Source organism: Acomys minous (assembly GCF_964271855.1).
Source record: "Acomys minous genome assembly, chromosome: 16".
In the NCBI taxonomy this organism is placed as follows: domain Eukaryota; kingdom Metazoa; phylum Chordata; class Mammalia; order Rodentia; family Muridae; genus Acomys; species Acomys minous.
This window is the reverse complement of record NC_140498.1, coordinates 94,712,173-94,734,769: the sequence shown is the minus strand read 5'-3', so window position 1 is coordinate 94,734,769 and position 22,597 is coordinate 94,712,173. Positions and strand designations below refer to the sequence as shown.

The 22,597-nt window shown below is 54.6% G+C and overlaps 2 protein-coding genes across 3 annotated transcripts in view; one reads left to right on the top strand and one right to left on the bottom strand.

Moving 5' to 3' along the window:
• The window catches only part of UBE3B (ubiquitin protein ligase E3B), a 43,152-nt gene extending 41,590 nt beyond the window's left edge, over positions 1 to 1,562 (bottom strand). The window contains exon 1 of one of the 2 annotated variants that reach the window (XM_084761399.1): positions 1,234 to 1,562. The gene's annotated coding sequence lies outside the window, so the exon portion shown is untranslated. The remainder of the gene's footprint in view (positions 1 to 1,233) is intronic. The other variant, XM_084761400.1, reaches the window with a different exon arrangement.
• A 76-nt stretch (positions 1,563 to 1,638) lies between these two features.
• On the top strand, positions 1,639 to 22,548 carry KCTD10 (potassium channel tetramerization domain containing 10). Its single transcript, XM_084761445.1, has 7 exons — positions 1,639 to 1,777; positions 7,146 to 7,359; positions 13,785 to 13,954; positions 16,112 to 16,198; positions 17,352 to 17,404; positions 18,284 to 18,479; positions 20,138 to 22,548. The coding sequence occupies exons 1-7, from the start codon at positions 1,775 to 1,777 to the stop codon at positions 20,360 to 20,362; spliced, it is 948 nt and encodes a 315-aa protein (XP_084617571.1). The 5' UTR covers positions 1,639 to 1,774; the 3' UTR covers positions 20,363 to 22,548.
• Positions 22,549 to 22,597: the final 49 nt, after the last annotated feature.

Here is a 22,597-nt window from a genome sequence, read left to right as displayed (position 1 = left end):
ATCAAAGGGAACTATTGATATCTGGCAGTTGAAACGTCATCACGTCTAAGGGAGCCTTACCACACTGTCCCTACGGAGCTTGGAGTTGGGCTAGGGGGGTAAGGACTGCATACGTAGAAAGATCGCAAAACATTAGGAGTCCAGAGCACCCAGAAGGGAGAATAAGCCAAGTGTCCTCTGAGTGTCTCACCTAATAAGGGCGGCAATGCTGTGAGAAGATCAATTCTTGCCTCCCCTAGGCTGGGTTAAGAAGCAGACCCTGCACTGCCTCTATACTCTCAGGCAACCTGCTTAAAACCAATCTACTCGGGCTGAGAAAGCAACAAAACTGTACAAAGAGGCCAGACTACGGAGTAAAATACAAACTGCTGAGCGATATTTCTTTATGGCAGAAGTGGCTAGGTTTCCAGGCTTAATGGGCACCATTTAAGGGCAGACCACGTAACAGCCACTGTAGATACATTTAACTAGGTCTTCCTTTACACTAGCTCTATCCTATTAGGCTACAACACACCAATTTTAAAAAGCTCAAGAATAGAAAAAGGATCTTAAAGAAACCATTAATGGTCCAAGATATTTCTCACAGAAAGCTACAGCCCATCCATGTGGGGAGATGAAACACTGAGAGGGCACAAAACCTGCCAGGGTCCTCTGGGTTCCTGACTCTGAACCCCCAAAGGGATCGCTTATTGGCAAGTCAAACAGACAAGGTTCAAGATTCCCACTCAAGAAGAACGGCACAACAAAGTTAAGTTGAGAACGCCGGGCTCCATTCCGGCTGGGCTGAAGTCAAAATATCACCAAGTTTTTCTGTTTTAAGAGCCGTCAGGAACCACACTAAGACATATTCTAAAATAGCCCCTGTGAGACAATCTAATTACTTCATTTGCAAAGAAGGAAACTGAGGGTCAGAGATGTGACTGGATTCACCCAAGGTCACAAGCAAGCGAACTGCACTCGGGGTGATGCTAGGGCCCAACGCCTTTCATTGACACCGGCATCGACAAACACGATAACAAGTCCGTCTCGTCCAGAAACAGCTGGTTCGTAAGCTCAGCTGCCTCAACAGGAAAATCGATGGAAGGGGACCAGGGCGAGCGCACTGAGGCGGCAAGCCAGTGCTCAGAGCCTCCCTCTCCGACTTCACTAAGCCAAGACTCGGCCCCCAGACAACCTCCCTCAGTCACTGGCCCCGCCACCCAGAGAATCGACCATCTTGTTCCCATTCGCTACCCGCAGGCCGGAGATCTTTTTCCGTTCGAGGCCCCGGCGCTCGGGGGTCCCGGAGGCCGCAGCCGCCGCCGCCTCAGCCCGACACCCCGGAGTTCGGCCAGACCCGGGGCAGCGGCCGAAGCCCGGCCGCCATCTTGCCCCGCTGCCCCGGGTGTTGTGCTCCGAACTCCGCCTGGAAGCAATTATCCAGTTCCGGGAAACAACAGTTCCGCACAGTTTCTTTGCCAAGGAAAGGAAACCTCTCTTCGTCCTGTTCCCTTCTTCGGCAGCCGAAAAGGAGAAACATCCAGAAGTGGGGATTAAAAAGCCTGACTCAGCCAAGGAGACGTAGAACCGACCCGAGAGGGAGAGGTCGAGAAGAAGAGTCCCCATTTCGGACTACAGGGGACACTTTTAGCAAGTGTCCCTCTATGGGACGGAAGTGGGGTGTGGACAACGGAAGTGCCCGCCCCGGCCCCGCCTCCGCCCCCTGCCTTGAGTGAGCTGGGTGTTTCCTTCCTCTCAGTCCGGATTTGGAGACTCCGGCGTCCTCCGGCTTTTCATGGTGAGGGGCGGCGGCCGCGGTCGGGGGGCTTCGGGCCGGCGAGGACCGAGGGCGGCGGGCGGCGGCGACGAGAACGAGGGGGAGGGGCTCGCTGGACCAGCGGTGGGCGGCGGCCGCCGATAGCACAGGGTCGCTGGGTGGCTCCTGAGGTCGGGGCGGGGGGAAGGGCTTTGGGTGAAGAACTTGGGGGGCTGTGCTGTCTGTGAAGGGGCGTCTGGACTTGCGAAAATGCGCGGGTCGCGGCGAGTGGACGGGCTCCCGAGTCTTGACTGTTGATTGGCGATTGCGACTTGGAAGATTGTTAGAACAAAGAGACGGCCTCGAAACTGGCGCTCGGGTTGGAAAATGAGGATTCGAGGGCGTGTGGACAGGGGACGAGCTGGAATCCTTGGAACTGAGCGCCTGGCGTCTTGGAGGCTGTGACTTGAGTGCTTGGGTTCCCCCCGCAAGAGAGGAAGGGGCCTGCCACGTTCCTCTGAACCCAGGTTCTGGAGCGAGATGACCAGAGACTGGGTTCTGGTATGGGATGCCAGGCATCTGAGGTCAGGGTATTCTGACTATAGAGTCTAGCCTCAAGTGGCACCTGGGTACCTACCTAGTCACTTCCCGTTGACTAGGCCCTAGGTGACCACACCTCGGGATCCCAGGATGGCTGCTATTGCTGTCTGGGTGGTGGGATGGTTCCTGTTCATTTGGGATTCTCAAGGGTCTGTTCCTTGAAGGGTTCTTTGTCCTTGGGCGGGCATGGGCAAAGATCAACCCAGGTGCTCTTTGTTTACCCACTCACTTCCCTGGAAGATCAACCCCAAACTGAACACAAGCGACTCAGCCTGTGTTTGGCTTTGCTCACCTCTACCTTGTGGAAAATAAGGAACACTTTGGCAGAAGAGGGACAGCACCAGTAGCTCTCCAACTGTTTAACCGGCGTAACCTGGGAACTTGTTAAGAAGCTGCCAGCTTTTCAACCCTAACCACCACCAATCTGGGCACAGGGCTCATCGGTGTATTTGTACAGTCTCTGCAGGTCATTAGTGATTTGGGCTGTGAAGTGGAGGCGTCTGAAACCAGAGCTTTCACCCCTAATCAGCAGCATTGACAAACATCCTCACTGGACCATTGAGAGAAGTGTGTAGGAGAATGCCCTTGGGTCAGGGTGTTGGAATTGGGGGTAACTGCCTTAGAAGCAGGTTTGGGGGTACAGTGTCTCACTTGTCTCCTTCAGCTTTGTTTGGTTCAAATGGAGCTGTGGTCTTGTCTGCACTGTGGCAGAGACCTCAGTTTATTTTAGCTGGGGTACACAGCACCTCTTAAGCTTCCGGAAGGAAGAGTTCCCCTCAGATCCCAGAGGCTGTTCGATAAACTGACCACCTGATCTTACTTAGCAACTAAATCATCTGAAGGAGCTGTTTTGTTTTGTTTTGTTTTGTTTTGTTGAGACAGAGTTTCTCTATGTGTAGCCCTGGCTGTCCTGGACTCGCTTTGTAGACCAGGCTGGCCTCGAACTCACAATGATCCGCCTGCCTCTGCCTCCTGAGTGCTGGCATTAAAGGTGTGCGTCCCCACGCCCAGCGGAGCTTTTTAGAGCCAAGTGACTGGCCGCACCGCTGCTGGTCTGGGGTCTAGCCCAGGCAGGCGCCAGGGTTTTTTAAGCAACTCTAGTTGCCCCAGTTGAGCACACCTGGTCTTCAGGAGGTTCAGGAGGAGAAGAGATACTTACAGAACTAGGTGGCCCACGATTTGGCTTTTGTCTTGGGGGAGGCAGTGTTTGGAAGATTATGGCTTTAACGGTTTTACGACGTAGGAGACGGAGACTTGGGTGCAGTAGCTCCCGTGAACATGACATAGAAAGTGACATGCTGCCTGCAGTCCAGACTTGCTGGACCCTCAGCTCACAGGAGACAGCGTGCAGGGACTTGATATTTTCTGGTGTTTTGTTTGTTTGCTTTTCCATGTCTTATTTGCCAGCAGTTGTCTCTTCTTGCTTATTTTTACATAAATCTTTGCAAGCATGCAGACGGCTGCTTCCTGCCTTCCCCTCTGAAGCTGCAAACGAGACTTCTATTTATGATGCTTTGGTTTGTGTTTGCATGCTGGTCAGGAATTCACTGGGCCAGCAACGTGCGAGGCTAGTTATAGAGGCTCTTCAAGACCACAGAGCTAATTATAGCCGAATTAAGGGGTACAGAGCCTTTTAGAACAGAGGCTTGTCATCCTGGCTGCGCATTAGAACCAGCTAAGAGAATTAAAAAAAAAAAAAGGTTGTCCCCTGGGCCATATCCCGAAGGCTGATAACATCAGAATTTCTGTGAGTAGGGTCCAGGCATTGCCCTTTTTAAAGCCCCTCTGGGGGTTCAGGGCGTAGCCAGGTACAGCCACTATTTAGTGGGCAACAGTATCTTCAAGCACATGTGAAGGAACGAAGCCTAGATTCACCCAGTGCACCGGAATAAACTTCTGAGTTACTTCCGTTTCCCTGGTAACCAAGGTTGCTCTCTCCTGCACCCTAACTCACTAATGAAATCAGCCTTTAGAAGGGCAGAGCATAGCACTGTGGGGCAGGCAGGGGCAGGGTCGCTGTGGGAAGTGACTGCGGTTTGCCCTCAGTCCAGCATCACTGAGCCGGGGACATGAATGTCGCCAGAGCCTGTCCTCCAAGGGTCTCTCCTGGTGTTAGGCATTGGCCTGACTAGTTGATTTGGGGTGAGGGACTCTGGGAAGTCTCTAGAGTTTCCTTGCTTCACTTTGGCCACTTTCCTTGATGTCTCAAAGGACTCGTTGTGATGCCTTTGTCCCTTAGTAATTCACAGCTGGAGACAGTCTCCAAAGACGAGCTGATGGCTTGAGGCGGAGATAATGTAATTTGAGTCTTTAACCAGCCCGGGCTCTGCTGAATCTTTCTGTCCAGCTGACATCTCGAAGCAGGCAGGGAAAGCCAGTGTCTGATAGCGGCGTTGTTCACGGTCCTGCTCTACCACGCCTTGAACATGGGTCTGAAAACCGAGTCCTTAACTACACATTGCTTTTCTTTCATCTTTTTCTTTTAATGAGATGGGACTTTCCTATCTTGATTTACATGTCATAGCTCTAAATATACCAAACATCACCAACAACCCAGGGTCAGCCAGGCCTGGCCACATCCTTGGCTTGCTTGTCACTGACCCTCTTTGGGCCGTAGAAAAAATGACCATCGCTATCCCCCACACTGTGGGTGTCACAGTCAGAGTAGGAGTATGTCTAGAGCGTGTTGGTGTTCTCTGCCTTATGCAGAGTGGGGCTGCACAGACGCACAAGTTCACTAAAATCCAGACATCTGTGCACGCAAAGTATTGTTTATTATATGCAAAGTGTCCACACAAAAGTACACAGGTGTGTTATGTCTTGCTTTGTGTCAGGCATCTTGCAAGATGCTAGACTGCTTCCACACACTGCATTGCGTGCGTGCGTGTGTGTGTGTGTGTGTGTGTGTGTGTGTGTGTGTGTGTGTTAAGTTTGTATCTAAAAAGTATTTCCAATTTGGGGCAAATTTCTTTTACCCCCTCCCCCCCCCCCCACACACACCTGTAAGCCTTTCTCCTGCCCTCCAGGTCATCAGTCTTGGAAATGCTTTCTTCCGAGAATCTCATGCCACCATGGAGGATGTTTGGCCACGACTATTAATATAGCATTTCTGGGGGCTGTTTTGAAAGCTGTGTGTGTGTGTGCACGCGCCCGAGTGTGTGTCCTGCTTTCCTCCTGGATCTTTTATTTTGTCATAGACTCCAGGAGAGCTCTGGCTGAGCTTTTGAAACTGTGAGCATGCGCGCGCGCGCACACACACACACACACACACACACACACACTTTTGCACGCATATGCACATACACAGCAAGAGAGTTGCCTGAGGAAACCCTTGAAGGGGAACTTGTTTTGTTGCTTTGTTTCTCAGGGCAGGGTTTCTCTGTGTGTGTCCCTGGCTGTCCTGCACCCCAGGGGAGCATTCTATATGCTCTGCTCTGCAGAGCTCTGACACAGGCTCCCCAACTGTGGTTTTCCATCAGCCTTGAAGGTTGGGGGCGACAGAGCTAGAGAGACTAGAGGAAGCTATTTCATAGCGCTTGCTGACCATCTGTGTTGTAACAACTTGCTTCTGTTTTGTCTCCTGCTGTTAAGAAGATGTGTGTCTTGTCATGTACGATGTAGTCAGCATTTTCTTTGGAAAGGCTTTCTGAGAAAAATAGGAAAGCCGTCGTTTTTCAGGTAGCTTGAAGTTTTGTGCTGTCAGTGCCCTCTAGCCAACAGATAGGAGGAGCATAGCTGTGCCCAAGCTGGCGGCTTACCTCCTGGCTGCGCTGAGAGTGTAGAAGGTGCCTCAGGAAGAGGAGCAGGAGTGTTGAGAGAAGGCGCAGCAGAGTGTGAGGTGCTGTCAGCAGGCAGCTAATGCCAAGCTTGGGCCTGGTCACTCTCACCCTGGAGGGAGGGTACCAGGACCAGCTGCCAGAGTGTGCATGGGCCAGGAGAGTGTGTGTGTGGTCCTTTCTGTGTTTTGTATGGTGCTCGTGCCCTCTGTGTTTAGGCGTGATGGTGGAATGGTCTTGTTTTGGTCCTACAGCAGTGTGGCCCCGGAGTGGCTTAATGTGACGGTGGAGCTCTGGGACATTGTCCGGGGCCTTGCAGTGCTGTCAGCCTGGGGTGTCTGCGGGCTGCTTTTTTCCCTTGTTAGTTCCTGCCCCAGATTCGGGGTGCAGAGCCAACTCACCCTGGACTCCTCAGCCTCTGGGGTTTGAGAGGTTCCTCCTGAAATACAGAAAGACCAGGTGCTGATCCGTGTTAAGTACCACAGATCTGGCCGTGTCTTCTGGACCCCTATAGGATCTTAGTGTCAGGTGACAGGAGGGCAGGAAATTGCTCCTTTTTCTGAACTTGCTTCCTCGTCCCGCCTAGCTCACAAAAGCATGCTTATGGAGTTGATTTGAAAGACGGTCCTTTTGGCTGCTTGCATGCGGCCTTGACTGCCGTCTCATGCGGTCCAGGTGCTGTTGGTGTGGACAGAGGACATCACACAACACAGATGTAGGAGACAAGCCCATGCCTACAGGGGCAGCAGGCAGGGTTGGCCTGCAAGTGAGCTGAGGGATGCGTTCCTGACCTTGAGGGCAGCCTGCCCCTTCAGCAGCTGCCATTTGTCCTCCTGGCCCAGTTAGCTCTTATTTTAAGAGAAACCAGAAATCCAGGGTTGGTTTTTTTTTTTTAATTCCTTCAAGCTCTTGAGTTATCAATGTTGGAAGTTTTAAATGCAGTGTATACATGGGCCAAACCAAGCAACCCCTGGACATGACTTCAGCCTGAGTAGAGCAGGCCTGCTGTGCTGACCCTGTCTTCTCCCTGGCAGGAAGAGATGTCAGGAGAAAGTGTGGTGAGCTCGGCGGTGCCAGCGGCTGCTACCCGCACCACTTCCTTCAAGGGCGCCAGTCCCAGCTCCAAGTACGTGAAGCTGAACGTGGGGGGCGCCCTCTACTACACCACCATGCAGACGCTCACCAAGCAGGACACCATGCTGAAGGCCATGTTCAGCGGGCGCATGGAAGTGCTCACCGACAGTGAAGGTGAGTCCAGCGCCGCCGGCCGCTCTGGCGTGCTGCTACGGGCCCCAGACTGGCTAGTGGCTGAGGGCCGAGGGCTGTTCAGAAGTCCTGCGTTCGAGGGCAGTTGTACACACAGTTGATTCCAGGACGCCCTGAGAGCTGGGCGACACTAGACTTAGTCTGGGGGGTGTGGCTAGGGAGGGCTTCCTGAGGAAGTGGCACTGAAGCGGGGGCCAGACTGAGTAGATAAGGACTCTTGGTCTTGACGTAGCAGGACTGCTGTGTGACTCTGAGCACGATCCCTCCTGCTCAGGCCTTGGCTTCTGTAAGACAGGGAGGGGCCCGGTGTCCTCCCTTGCTCACTGTCTTCCCATTAAGTGGGGTCGGAGCCCCAAGGCCGCTGCTGTGCTTGTGTTCAGAGAAAAGCGGTTTATGAGTGGGAGGCACCCTCTGCTGTGCCACCCCCATCCTGCAGAGTTTGTGGAGACCAAGACAATGGCACCCCAGCCGCAGAAGGAGACAGATGCTATGTGAGAACCCAGGACCCCTGCTCGATTTGGTCCTCCCTGTTGGGTCTTGGCTGGGAAGCTTCCTGAAGGAAGCCATCATCCAGGTGGCCTGAGGCCATATTGCAAACCAGACAGGGCTCACACAGCCCTCGTCACTCAGCTGGACAGTGTCTGTGGGCCAGCAGGCCTGCTCCGGTTGTAGACGCATGCTAAGGGCAACCTTTGTCCCATGCTGTCTGGACAGCCCAGCATCTGGGGAAGCAGTGTTGTCAACAACATGCCAGACACGTCACGCGTGCCCATCAGTCACCAGGCCTCCAGCCCTTCCTGGAGCTCTCAGCCCAGCAGTCCATGGCCGCCGTTCCCTTTGATCCTTAGTGTAGTCCTTTGCCTGTGGGAGGTTAAATGGTTTTTCCAGAGCTCTCCAGCTAGAAAAGGAAGTGCAGCTACCAACCCTGAGATCTCTGGTTCTTACTCTGTGATTTGGGCATGGGCCCGTTACCCAAGCCACATCACCTGGTGCCAGGGCCCTTCAGCAGCCCCATGGAGGCCTGGCCGTCAGCTGGTGTCCTGACCTCAGCCATTACCCATGCCCCGCGGAGCCATGCTGTTGCCCTTGGAGGAAACCCTGCACGGCCTGACCTGTGGTCTACACGCCACCCCAGGAACATGCTTAAGTACAAACAGGAGTCAGCTGCTGCATCTTAAAGAATCACCCCGATTTGGGGACCCCACCCCTGCCAGCTGCGCTGACATTTGCTGTAAACAGAAGTGCAAGCCTCTTGCAGAGGACTGAAGTTGACTCCCAGCTCCTGTGTCAGACAGCTCCAGGGGAGCATGACGCCCTGTGGCTGCTGTGCATGCCACATGCATGTTCTGACACACACACACAGACCTCAAGAGCAGCAGCTGAGAGAGGGACCCACAGTTGGCCTTCCCCCAGAAAGAGGAGGAGTTCTGAGTCCTCATGTTGTGTTGCCAGACATCCCCAGAGAGTGCGTGAGAGTGTGGCTTGGGAAGAGGCCTGCATCCAGGCTGTGAGGGTCTCCCTTTGTCACTGCCAGGCTGCTGGAGGGTCTCCCTTCGTCACTGCCACTAGCCTGAGCACCAGAGTGCCAGAATAAAAAAGAGCATCAGTGTAGAAGCTGTAGCCCTGGCTCTGCCACACTGCAAGGTCACAGCTGACGCTTTCAGAGCCTCTTCCTCACGCCAGGCATGGCCATAATTGTGGCCCTGGAATTGTGACCCTGAGTGGGTGGCTCTCTCTTTAAACCTCCTCTGGTGCTCCTTGACAGAGCTGTGTGTGCGCTGGAGAGCCACATGGCTGGCATTACTGAGAGATGGAGAGACTGAGGAGCCTGCCTCCATGGCGGGCCCTTCAGGAGCAGATGTGCTGTGGCCCAGAACTGCGCCCTTGGGGTGCCTTTTCTGAGAGGACACATGGCATGAGCAGGCTTTCTCTGAGAAGTTGAGTTCTGGCCTTGCTGGAGTTTTCCTTTGAGCCCTTGTCACCATGTCCAGTGGCCCAGAGGGTAGAGGCCCTGCCCAGCATGCACTAAGATGGCTTCAGCCCCTGGCACCACATTAAAAAACTAGGTATGGTGGTGCATGCCTGAATACCAGTTTTCAGGAGGTGTGGGCAGGAGGATCAAGAGTTCAAGGCCAGCCTGGGACTCCTGAAACTGTTCTCCCCTCCCCCACCTCTCTTGAGGCTGGACACAGCACTGCCCCGCCCCCCATGGCTTCAGGCCTCTGACTAATGCATTCAGAATTAGGGAGTGGGGAGACTAGGCTGAAGCTGTCAGTCATGTTATTATCTGCACATCCTCTCAGAAAGCCGCAGAGACTAGCACAGTGTGGCCGTGCCTGTCTGCTTGCCTCCCTCCTTTTCCGTCTGACTTGGGGTCCTGGGTGCAGCTCAGGCTGCTCACCCAAGAATTGGCAAAACTTAGGCAGGTCATTGGCACAGTCACCTCCCCAACAGCCAGGGTCGGGAGCTGCATTTTCGTGAGTGTTGTGTTTCCCATCATTGTGGAGAGTCCTAACCGACGTTCTGCTAGCATGGCTTTAAACAGTAGTCGGTGGTCTTTTTTGCTGCCCTTCATTGAGCATTATGCTTATGTGGCCTGAGTAAGCAGCCCCGTGATGGCCCTACAAACGCTGCCATGCCAGGGTTAGGCATGTGATTCCCCCGGGGATGCAGGGCCCTTCAGCCCCAGGGTCTGCAGCACTGAGCTCTTACTCCTCCCTCCCTAGTTTGTTCCCAGAAACAGTTGGGGATAGCGTTGAGTATTGCCAGAGCTTTCTCTCAGGCTATGTGCGCTTGTGCTTCACAGCACTGGGCGCTGTTGACCCTTTTAAACTCTTGCCAAGTACTGCTCGGGTCCAGTGTCTGCCTCAGTCTGGTTCCCTGGTTTCCAGTGGCTGTGCATCTGTCTTAGACTAGCTGGTCTGGGTTCCGTCCTTCTGCTGCGTCATTGCATCTTGTGTTGCTGCTCCGTGGAAGCACGTGCTCTGGACCTGTTTCCTTGTGGGTCTGATATACCGCGGCTTTCTTCAGTGCCTCTGTGCTTGCGCATTACATTTACAGTTAGGTCTCTGCCTCCTTTCTCTCCTCCCCTCCTCCCTGTGCTCCTCCATCCCTCCTTTCTTCACTCCCTCCCCCCTAGTCCTGGGAATTGAGCCTGGGGAATGTCCCTTGCTAGGCCGGGCGCTCCTGCACGTCAGCCTGTCCATGGGTCCCTGATCTGCCTCAGCATTCTCAGATAAGCATTGTTGATGTTGTTTGTGACCTCAGGGACATTTAGCAATGTCCAAAGATGTTTTTGGTTGTCACAAGCTGGGTGACAGGAATGCTGCTAAGTGCCTTGCGTGCACTGGATAGGCTTCTCTCACAGATGCTGCCCTGAGGCTCAGGCTCTGGAATTTGAAAGTATAACAAGTGTGTTAGAGGGACTGGAGACCTGGGTTTGGAGCTTCAAATGCCTGCCTGTGGTGAAGAGAGGCTTCCTGGAGAGGGGGGCGGGGAGCCCGCACTTCCCCAGAGAAGAAACATCAGTGTGTTTGCACAAGAGCCAGTGTCCCCTTCCCAGCACCCCATTCCCACCCCGCAGAGCAGCCCCCTGCCTCGGTACCCTGAAAGACACCGGCTTGTCCTGGGTTCTGGTGCTTTCTGCTTCCCAACGCCTGTAGCTGTCTTTGTGCTCTTTGCCGCACACCTGAAGTTAATGGGGAATGCTACTGAGAGGCCCGCGTGGGGCTCTGTGCTCTCTGGCGATCCTCTAGTCACACCTGTGTGCCGGCACTGTGCGTTCCATCAGGAGAAGAGACGGCTGCAGGGGAGCCTAAGGGCAGTACTGAGGTATGGAGCAGGCAGGTGACAGTGGCCCCTGCTTGGCATCCTCTGCTGGGCGCTGGCTGAGACATCCTGGAGCTCAGGCAGAGCCTCTGGGCTGCACTGTGCATCCTACTGTCCTGATGGCCCTGGAAGCTTTCACTGATGCTGTGCGCGATGCTGTGCACTCCAAGGCAGCAAGAAGCCGCTTCATGGCTGTTTGCGGTTCTCCATGCAGGCAGTTGAGCTGCTGCGAGGGATGGGGTCCTGCTTGAAAGCAACCAGCATATCTCCAGTCAGAGTGCTGATGGGAGCCTCCTGGAGCGTGCCTGGCTCCTTTGCCCTTATTTGTTCAAGTGTGCCTTCCCACAGCCTTTCCTGACAATCCTGAGCGGGAGCCCAGTGTCGCAGTCCGCCTGCTCGTTTATGGAAACTCTGGGCTGTCGCTTGGATAATGCATCTGGGGCTGTTGGCCTTTCCCCAGAGGTTTGGGCAGGTCAAGCATGTAGGCAGGACGCAGGCGGGCTCTCTCCAGTCAGCTAAGTTTGTCACTGCTGTTTCTCTCAGAGCTTGAGGCCTTGGTTCTTAGTGGCTGAATCCTGCTCCCCTCCCCTTTGGAATGCCAGCAAGCATCTTGGGGACTCTGTGTCTGTGGAAATGAGGAATGACACCCCCAGAAGTGCAGAAGAGGAGGTCATACCATCATCCCACACTGTGTCAGCATTGGTCTAGAGACTCGGGGCTGTGGGCCTGTTGCATGTGGACAGAATCCAACCCGTGTACGTGGGCATGTTTATGTGCCTTTTGATGGGCTGAGAACTGTTTGCTTTTTAAACTAGGTTACCATCCTTTTAAGATGAGGAGATGGACAGAATAATTTGAATTTCCGGCTTTGCTTGGAATGCTGGAGCCCAAGAAGCCCTGGGCCCACTTTCACTTTCCTTCTTGGCCACTTTGGGCTAAGTCAGTAGAGGCCACACTTGGGCAAAGGGCACACGGTCTAGCCAGCCCCTGGTCTGGTCTGCCCAGCCGCACGCATGTGGGTTGTGGACACTAGGAAGTGAGTATCTTGTTTCCTCAGACCCAGAAACGGGCACAGGTGGCACCTGGAGTCACTGTAGGCGGATTTACCTTTGCAGCCCACCTAGCACGTGCCCTGTGTTCACGGGCATAGCGCCATGCAGGAAACCTGCTGGTGTGTTTCCCACTGAAGGCTCTGAAGGGAGAGCAGCCCTTAGCGGGAGGTGTAGGAACAGCAGTCTGAGAAGGCCCAGGGGTCTAACATGGGGATGGCCTTGCAGTGTACAGATCTTCAGCGGCACCAACACCAGGAGAGGCCCCTTGGCAGAGGAGGGGGTGGAAGGAGGTGGCAGGTGTGGGACTTGACCTACGGAAAAGGTACTTCTGTTGTCCTCCCCTCCTGGCTCGGCTCTGAGGACCCAAGGCAGGACGCAGAGGGGAAGGCAGTGGGAGGCCACGTCCTGCTTAGGCCTCCACCATGCTGGGCGATGGGGCTTTTCTTCCAAGAGCTCAGTCAGAAGGCATGGTCAGTCACCTTGCCTGGGGTCACTGTGTGCTCTGGCTTACCCATCTGACCGCTTAAATTTTTTTTCTTTAGATTTGTTTTTTAAAGACTTAATTTATTTTTTATTTATTAGTATACAGTGTTCTGTCTGACTTTCAATAGACGGCACCAGATCTCATTATAGATGGTTGTGAGCCACCATGTGGTTGCTAGGAGTTGAACTCAGGACCTCTGGAAGGGAAGCCAGTGCTCTTCACTTCTGAGCCATCTTTCCAGCCCTAGATTATGTGTATGGATGCTTTGCCTGCATGAGTCTGTGCCCCACACGAGTGCCCAGTGTCCACAGAGACAGAAGGTAGTTGTGAGCCACCACGTGCATGCTGGGAATCAAACCTGGGTCCCCTAGATGAGTGGTCAGTGTTCGTGACTGCTGAGCCATCTCGCCAGCCTCTCCCCACCCCACCCGGACTGCTCTTGAGAGCTTCCCAGGTTCTCCTGAGACGTCACAGGTCGTCATCCTGTTTCCCCTCTTTTTGGGGCTGCTTTGTTGTCAGGCTCCAGGCTGGGCCTCTCCTGAACACCTGTCAGAGATGTCACATTTCAGGAGAGGAAATTCGGCAAGGAGTGGGCTCAGGTGGAAGAGGAGTGGGCCAGTGGCAGTTGGAGAGGACTGGTAAGCAGAGGTAGTCCTCTCTGCCCCTCCCTGGTGCTGGCCGGCAGGTGGGACATTGTCCGTATCCAGTGGAAGTGGCTTCACCTTCTCTTGGTGACTGAGCCCTTTGGTGGCATTCTATTGCCTGGCACCATCCTAGCCCGTAAGTGCTTGCTGTGAGAAGCTACGACCGGAGGGCACAGTCAGGGATGTTTGACCGATGGGTCCTGCTGCTGGCAAGTGGCTGAGCCGTGGCAGAGCAGGAGTCGGGCTTTTGGTTTCTTAGGTATTTGCAGGATCCTTCAGAGCAGATTCGGGCTTTGGAGCCTTGGGGTTGCATGGGGCTAAGGACCGCAGGAGTCTCGGAGCCCTGGGCCCAGCATGGTGTCCCTTCCCTGAGAAGAGCTTCTTGTCGCCCCACTGCAGGCTGGATCCTCATTGACCGCTGTGGGAAGCACTTTGGGACAATACTCAACTACCTTCGCGACGGGGCCGTGCCCTTACCGGAGAGCCGCCGGGAGATCGAGGAGCTGCTAGCGGAGGCCAAGTACTACCTGGTGCAGGGTCTCCTAGAAGAGTGCCAGGCGGCCCTACAAGTAGGCACCCCTTTCTGTCCCACACGGGGGCACCCAAACCTTCCTGCCACCTTCCTTTCCCCTTGCGAAGTGGGCCCCGCCTCATTGAGGCGTTGGGGACCTGCTGAAGCAGACTACAGTTGGGAAACTGTCCCATGGTTAGGATGTCACAGTCCCATCCACCTGGGGTGCTACTGTCTGAGGGACACTTTGCCTGCCTGGTGCTCTGCTCTCTTCTTCTGTGTCTGGTCATGTCATGTAGATCGCAGCCCTCAGAGGCTCCGCCATGAGACCGACTCCCCACATTTGTTGTTGTTGGAAGTCCAGAGAGATCTCCAGACACCCTCCCTTTGCCCACAAAACAAATGCAGTCAGGAGTTCATACTCTGGAGCATCGAATGTCCCTTTGTGCTGTGGTACGGTCGTGATTCCTGTCCACGAGGCTCCTGTCTGCGCCTTCCCTGAGCCATGGAGCTGTGTTTGGCCCTCACTGAAGCGGTGTTATTGGCCTTGCCCCACACATGCCTTGCCAGTGAGCTTCACACTGTTACAAATTTCACTGGATTCATTCTTAGGCATGCTGACGTTGTGCAGGGGCATCATTCAGGAAGCACAACGGCGCTGTGTGATTGATGGCTCATGCCAGCATGGCCTTCCCGCTTCCTGTACCCGTGCCCAGCAGCTCTCTGCTTCTGTGTGTCCTCAGCCTTAGGCACAGTCAGCTGGACTCAGCCTCACGTGTCCCCTCCCCTCCTTCTCCACCAAGCTTACCTGTTCCTTTTCTCAGAATAGTTTAAGCACAGCTATGGGCTAGACAAGTGTTCTGAGTTCACCCTATCATTGTCCCCGTCACTGTCAGTCTTGAGTCCTGAGGTATTTTGCATCTATCCCTGCTTGAGTCCCGGGTTCACGGATAAGCGGGCCAGGGGCCAGTCTCATGCTGGACTGTCCAGATGCACCAGAGATCCTCTGTGTCACCTTTGTGTGGGGACAGGTCCCCTGGTTTCCTGTCTACAGGTCTGAGAGGTTCAACCTCTTTGTCTTGTCCTTTCCGTGTCTGAAAGCTGTCCTTGTGTTGTGCTGCCCTTGTTCAGAAAGCACCACATCTGTCCTTGGCTGCCTGGGTGGGTACCATCTGACGTACATGTCCTGTCTGTCCCTCTGTCCCTCTGTCCCTTGTGGTGTCACCTTTTGTGTTGGAGATGCTTCTCAATCGTAGTTGGATGAGCCTTGGCTTCTGTTGAGGCCCAAGGACAAGCTACATGTGCGGGGCTGGGAGGTCTTGTCTTTCAGGGCCTTCATGGTTAGATAACAGACTTGACTTTTTCCTCTGGGGAGCTTCTTGGGGCAAAGATGTCTGCAAGGAGTCCTCTGCCGCCAGGGTAGCAGTGCCTGTAATGCAGGCACTCAGAAGGCAGAGGCAGGATCGTGAATTTTGCAGCCAGCCCAGGCTACACAGCAACACTCACTAAAAACCAAAGAGACCCTATACCTCTGTCTGTGGGGTGTAAGCATGGCTGGGTACCATCCATCTGGGCTAACGGGGGGGGGGGGGGGGGAATGCTGGGTATCCAGAATACCGACACATCCATCCTCTGCTCTGTCCCCCCCTCCCCCAGGAGTGTAGACTTTTTCCTGCTGACAGTGGGGTGAGATGGCTCTGCAGCTGCATTGCCTGCTGGCAGGAGGCCCCCTCAGCCCTCACCCTGTGGTGGTCCCTGAGGACTGTAGGCGTCTCTCCTCCCCTCACATGGCTTCGCCTGTCTCTTTCCCCGTCTCTCAGCTGCAGTCTGCTCAGCATCTGCTGCCGTTGTCTTCTGACTTCACACTTCCCCTTCTCTCTCTCCCCTTCCTTCTGCTGCTGCTATTACAGTGGGGACGAAGGAGCTTTTGATCCGGCTTTATGGCAGCGTATTGAGGGATTAGTTCTGAGTGGAGTCCTAGCAGAGAGAGCTGTCACCCCTGTGTCTCCTGGGCCCTCTGGCGTACCCCACAGCCCCCACAAGAGCAGATCCCTCCCCTAGTCTCACCCTTCCCAACTAACAGGTGCAAAGGGCCTTTCTCTCCTCCACCATGACTGTCCTGTGTCCCCTCATCAGGGCCTGGCTTCGTACTGGCTGTATAGACAGCCCTGTGCTAGGCAGACCCCCGGGCTGAAAGCGTGCTTTGTCCCAGCAGAACAAAGACACATACGAGCCCTTCTGCAAGGTGCCTGTCATCACCTCCTCCAAGGAAGAACAGAGGCTCATAGCAGCTTCCAATAAGGTGTGCAGGGGTGCTGTGTGTGAGTGTGTGTGTGGGTGTATCTGTGTGTATACCTGTGTTGCTGTGTCAGTGGAGGAGTCTGTGTATACTTGTGGGGGTGTATGTGTATGCGTCACTGGGGGAGTGTGTATACCTGTGTGTGTGTGTCAGTAGGGGAGTCTGTGTGTACCTGTGTGTTGATATGTATATACCTGTGAGTGAGGGTGGGGTGTCTGTGTACATCGTGTGTGAGTGAGGGTAGTTTGCATGTACCTGTGTGAGTGTTGGGTCTGCATGTACCTGTGGGAGGCCCTGTGTGAACCTGTGTTAGTGTGCATGTGAATGGGGAGGAGTCTGTGTACCTGTGTGAGTAGAGGAGTCTGTGTACCTGTGGGAGTGGGGAGGGGTCTGTGTGTACCTGTGCGAGTGGGGAGGGGTCTGTGTGTACCTGTGGGAGTGGGAGGGGTCTGTGTGTACCTGTGGGAGTGGGAGGGGTCTGTGTGTACCTGTGGGAGTGGGAGGGGTCTGTGTGTACCTGTGGGAGTGGGAGGGGTCTGTGTGTACCTGTGGGAGTGGGAGGGGTCTGTGTGTACCTGTGTGAGTGGAGGGGTCTGTGTGTACCTGTGGGAGTGGGAGGGGTCTGTGTGTACCTGTGGGAGTGGGAGGGGTCTGTGTGTACCTGTGGGAGTGGGGAGGGGTCTGTGTGTGCCTGTGGGAGTGGGAGGGGTCTGTGTGTGCCTGTGGGAGTGGGAGGAGTCTGTGTGTACCTGTGGGAGTGGGAGGGGTCTGTGTGTACCTGTGGGAGTGGGAGGGGTCTGTGTGTACCTGTGGGAGTGGGAGGGGTCTGTGTGTGCCTGTGGGAGTGGGAGGGGTCTGTGTGTGCCTGTGGGAGTGGGAGGGGTCTGTGTGTACCTGTGTGAGTAGAGGAGTCTGTGTGTACCTGTGGGAGTGGGAGGGGTCTGTGTGTACCTGTGGGAGTGGGAGGGGTCTGTGTGTGCCTTTGTTGGGGGAGGTGTTGGTCGTATTTTGTGCTTGTGTTTTGAGACTGCCCCTGCTCCTGGAGCATGCAGTGATTCCTCCTGCAAGCTCTGCCAGCCTGTTCCCACTGCCTCTGGGAAGCCAGTGTGCATGGCACCTTCAGGACTAGTAGCTGTCCTCTCCTGTCCCCCCACAGCCGGCTGTGAAGCTGCTCTACAATAGAAGTAACAACAAATACTCCTACACCAGGTAAGCGCCAGCCGCAGGCCCTGCCTGTCCCCTCACACAACGAGCGCCTTCCGCACCTAAACATAGGTGGGCAGTAGAGGGGACTAAGCATAGGTGGGCGGTAGAGGGGACTTTGAGGTGGAATTCACCTACCCCACAGAATCCACCACCTTGTGTTGCGCACTTGAGTGCTTGTGACATGCCCACGATGCGCAGCCACCAATACTTTCTAGTACAGGGCAGTTCCCCACTAGCAGGCTCCCTCATCTTCCTGGCCTCCAACAGCTGCTAACCGCGTCGTGTCATGTGCTAGATCACACTGCATTCTGTGACCGTCCCTTCACTCAGTGTGATGTTTTCAGGGTTTGTGCACACTGTACACCATTAGCGTGGCAAGTGCGGTCTTAGCACATGGGCCCTCCACATTTCCTTCATTCTTCAGCGTGGTGTTTGCAGTTTCTGGCTATTACAGAAGGGTTTTTGTGGACTGGCAGGAGGTTTTTATGCACATAGGAGTCCTGTCCCTTAGGTAGGGGGTGTGAATGGGCTACTGGGTCACCTGTGCCTGGCTCGGTGACTGGGGACTGCACTGTTTAAACAATGCCACCAGCAAGTGGTGAGTGTGTCTCGAGTGCCTTTTGGATCTCGGGAGCATGCTCTATAAATGAGCAACTTGGGGAATGCAGGGATTTGATGAGTTCAGTAGAGATCCACAAGCTCACTTAGGGTCACAATCTTCCCTGGGCATTGCTGCTGTGCACCTCATGGGCCTGGTGGGGAAAGGGTAGGCGGGATCAGCGACTGGAGCCTAGAGGCCCCACACTCAGTGTCGGACTCAGGCCTGTGCAGGCTTAGAAGCTGTCGCCAGCTGTGCTCACCTCACCAAATGCTCTCTTGCAGCAATTCTGACGACAATATGTTGAAAAACATTGAATTGTTTGATAAGCTTTCTCTGCGCTTTAACGGGAGGGTCCTGTTCATAAAGGACGTCATTGGGGATGAAATCTGCTGCTGGTCCTTTTATGGTCAGGGCCGCAAAATCGCAGAAGTCTGCTGTACCTCCATCGTCTACGCCACCGAGAAGAAGCAGACCAAGGTGAGAGCTGTGTAGAGAAACAGGGCAGTGCCGACTGACACTGGGCCTTGCTCCCTGGTACCTGCAGTGCCCTCTCCCTCTGAGCCCTGCTGGGTGGCTGTCCTCTGGGTGCTGGGCTCTCCACCAGCATGGCCCCAGCAAGCTCATAGTCAGAGGACACTGCTGCTGCCCTTAGCAGTCCACCTCTGTCCTTCTTTTCCTGCTGACCTAGATCTGTCTTCCACTGTCATAGGCCCCACATGCCATAACTTTGTAAGATTATCATGTGTGGGTGTGTGTATCTGCATGTAAGTGCAGGCGCATCGGATCCCCTGCAGCTTAGCGGTGGGGGGGAGGGGATTTAGCAAGCACGTGCTTGGCCCACCCCCACCCCCGAGTGATCCCAGGCGAGCAGAGGTCTCCAGGAGAGCCTGCGCTTGCGAGACGTGCTAGGTACAGAGCCTGGCTGGGAGGCCAAGGGCCCTTCTCTTCTCCCTGGCTACTTTGGTGGTGACCTTGCCCTTCAGGAGAGCCTGAGGCCTTGGTTTTCCAGACAGTTGGTGGCAGCAAAACTGGCCCTGAGCAGTAATAGTTCCCCTGTTCCCTGAAAGCTTGAGGGTTTGTTGTCTGAGCTGCCTGTCCTCTGTGGTGTTGCATGGTGGGGATGTGATGATAGCATCCCTGATGCTTTGTCATCATGCAGTCCTGTGGACATGGATGCAGTCTGCGCAGCCTTTAATACGTCCCTGCCCGCTGCCGAGCGGATGATGAGCCCACAGAGCTTTGACCCTTCCTTGCTTGGCCTGTTGGGTCACTGTTCAGGTTGTCCGGCTTCTGTGGGAGTCTTCCTTGGCTGGCTGGCTGGGTTTGTCACTTGTACAGCGAGCATCTGCTTCTCGTCCTGACGTTTGCTCTGCGAGTGCTTGCACGCCTTGCTGATCGCTGCTGCTGTTTTGTTCTGAGTGACGGCTGCTTTCAGGTCTTCATCAAGCAATTCCAGCTTTCTCGTCCTCTCAGCGCTGGCATCTATTGGTTCAGCTTTACCACAGGAATTGGGATTTTCTTGCTTCTTCACAATCCTGAGTAATTAGAACTGTGTCCTGTTTGGAGCATCAGTTGTAGGATGCTGGGTCTTGTCTAATACCTAGGGAACTGGCTTTTGTTGTTGTTGCTTTGTTTTTAATATTCTCTGTGTCTGTCTCCTCGCCCTCCCACTCTGGCATGTGGATGAAGGTCAGCGTGGCTTGTGGGATCTGGTTCCCCTGCCCCACTGGGTCCTGGGAGTTCAACTCAGGTGGTCAGGCTTGCCACCTTTACCCCTGCCTAGGCCATCGCACTGGCTCCAGCATGATGTTCTAGTTTGGCTGCCAATTGCCACTGTGGGAATTAGGTCACAAGTTCCAACCAGCCTTGTGATTGGAGTTCTAGTGGCAATTTGGGTTTTCCAGCCTTCAGCCTCTCACACCTGCTGCCTGTGGCTACTCTGGCTGGGCAGGGAGTGTCCCATTGCTGGTCTCTGCGAGGTTTAGGAGCCGTTCCTGCCACTGGGGTGACAACGTCTCCGGAGCCATGAGTCTCCTGGAGGCTCCAGTGTTAAGGCAGCCCTGCTGAGAGTACATGTGAGGTGGTGGCTGTGTACAGCCTGCTAATGTACTTGCTGTGTATTTTGTGGGGTACAGGTTGAGTTCCCTGAAGCCCGAATTTATGAGGAGACCTTAAACATTTTGCTGTACGAAGCCCAGGATGGCCGGGGACCTGACAACGCCCTCCTGGAAGCCACAGGCGGCGCAGCCGGGCGCTCCCACCACCTGGATGAGGACGAGGAGCGGGAGCGGGAGCGGATCGAGCGTGTGCGGAGGATCCACATCAAGCGCCCAGATGACCGGGCCCACCTGCACCAGTGAGCCAGCAAGCCTCAGCTGCCCTCCCTCCACCCCTGCCCCCTCTGACCCTGTGCAGGCTTCGGGGTGCCTCCCACCTCCCCTGGAGTCCGGAGACACTTTTGTAATAAGCAGAGATTATTTTGATATTTCTTGACAAAGCGGATTGCTTCTGTGTTGACCCAAGTGTGCACCCTTCTGAAAGCTCTACTTCTCAGGAGAGCCTGGAGCCTGGACTCCTTGGCTCTTAGAGGAAAAGTGTGAATGAGTCTGGTGTGTATGCGAGAGCCTTTGTTGCAGTATTTATTACATGGGTGTTGACTACCTATTAGGGCTTCTAAGGTGACACTCCCGTAGGGCTTAGTTTACCAGTTGTGAGGGACTTTGCAGTTGGCAGTCAGCCACCAAGGTGTCTGTCTGTGAGCAGCCTGGCCCCTGTGTACTCCAGGCAGGCAGCCTCACTTCCCCCTGGGAGTCTGCTCTGTACGGTTTTGTGATAGAGCTCGTTGGTCACACTTGCAGCTTGTAGCAGTGGAAGTGGCCTGAGTGCTTCCAGCCTCTCCGGGGTCCCTCAGCGAGGCAGGGAGCAGACCGCTTCCTGCCAGTGGACCCTGCTCCTCACTGCGTTCTGATGCGCCCCATCCAGGAATGTCATCTTGCTGCCTCGCAGCCATTACTCCAGACCGCGGCGTTAGGGCTTCCTCCCTTCTGAAGGGCCTCCTTTCCTCAGCAGGAGGCTGCCGTGCCCTTTGCTAGGAGCTGTGTGGCACCAGGTGGGGGCACCAGGAGGAGCTTGCAGACTGACGTGGGTCCCTGCTGTCGGCCTGTGCTCTCCTACTGTAGCTCCCTTCAGTTTCTCTTTCCTTGCAGAACAGAGTAGCGTGAAGATACCTTTGGGTCTTGCTTGTGTTGAGGGGACGTGTGTGACTGCTGGTGGGACGTGTGTGACTGTGGGCGCAGGCGCTCACAAGGAGGTACAGAGTCTCCTCTGCGCCTGTGCAGAAGTGAGTCGTGACTGACAGGGCTGGTTCTGAGTAGACTAGTTATAAGGCGAGTGCGATAGTGGTGGATTTGGGCCGCTCGGTAAAGGAGTCGTTACTGTGTTTTAGACCAAAGGTATTTAGTGAGTGATCTCTGACATGTATTAAAGTTTCTATTTTGTGACGGTTTTTACAGCTCACTTTGTACGTGACAGTTGTGTACCTTTCTCTTGTATCTGACGGCAAAGCCTACAATAAATATTCAAACAGTCCCGACTGGATCGAGGAACCACGCTCGGGTAGATAGATGCTTTTTAAACAGTGGTGTGGGGGAATCTTTTGTATTAAGAGCCAAAAAAGGGAGCTTACAAATCATGTTTCGTAAGTTTTTATACTGTTTGTGTTTTAAACGTCAGCCCTGCCCTGTGGATTCAGCTCTTCTAGGAAGTTAATGTGCGTGTTTTCTGTAGGAAAGAAAAGCCGTTGTGTACACTGTGTGATGTTCAGGGGCAAAATGACTTGGCGGCACAATCAGACTTGCCTTGGCCTCTGCGCCTTACGGTTACTGTTTTGGCAGCTCTCTCTACCTTCTTCTCTCCTCAAATCATGTGCCTGTGGCTTTGCACCTCTGCTCCCAGGGATAGGAACAGGCCTAGCAAACATTCCATGGTGCCTGGTACCACTGGCAGCTATCCAGCTAGGGCCTGACCCAGCGTCCGTCAGGCTGGGTCTGACTCCAAAGCTCTGCTTCAGGTTCCATAGCCCGCACGAAGGGCAGCAGACAGCATTTCTAGCTCAGCATCCAGTGAGCCACTCGCCTTGGGTTTGGTATAAGAGTGAGCTTAGGGCTCACAATGAAAATAAATTGGAATAGCCTTTTGTTCATGGTAACCAAGTTCAGTGTTATGGCAACTGGGGCCCACACCCCTGGCAGGTCCTGGCACAGCCTCCTGCCGCCTTCCCGTGGACGGTGGACTGTTTGGCCTCTGGAAGCTGTGGTCCCGCTTAGGTGCAACCTCCTTACCTGCTGCTCACTGCTGGCACTCAGCCCTCCCCCAGAGTGTGTGCAGGCTGGGGGGACGCCACCCAAGTCACTGGTCATGCTAAGCATTGCTAGCCTTCCTGTCTCTGCACTATGAAACAATGCTGGGAGTTTAGAAGTGCCTGCCCACTGTTGTATAAGCATCTGCGGACACATGTAAAATAAACGTTCAACTGTGCTTCTACTCACATCCGCCTTCTGGTCTTTTTGGGACGCCTGGCTCAGCAGGACTGCTGA

Excerpts from the sequence above, each read along its gene's own strand:
- KCTD10 (XM_084761445.1), top strand. Across the intron at positions 16,199-17,351 it reads TCATAGCAGCTTCCAATAAG|CCGGCTGTGAAGCTGCTCTA; the intron begins GTGTGCAGGGGT and ends GTCCCCCCACAG. Across the intron at positions 18,480-20,137 it reads CCGAGAAGAAGCAGACCAAG|GTTGAGTTCCCTGAAGCCCG; the intron begins GTGAGAGCTGTG and ends TGTGGGGTACAG.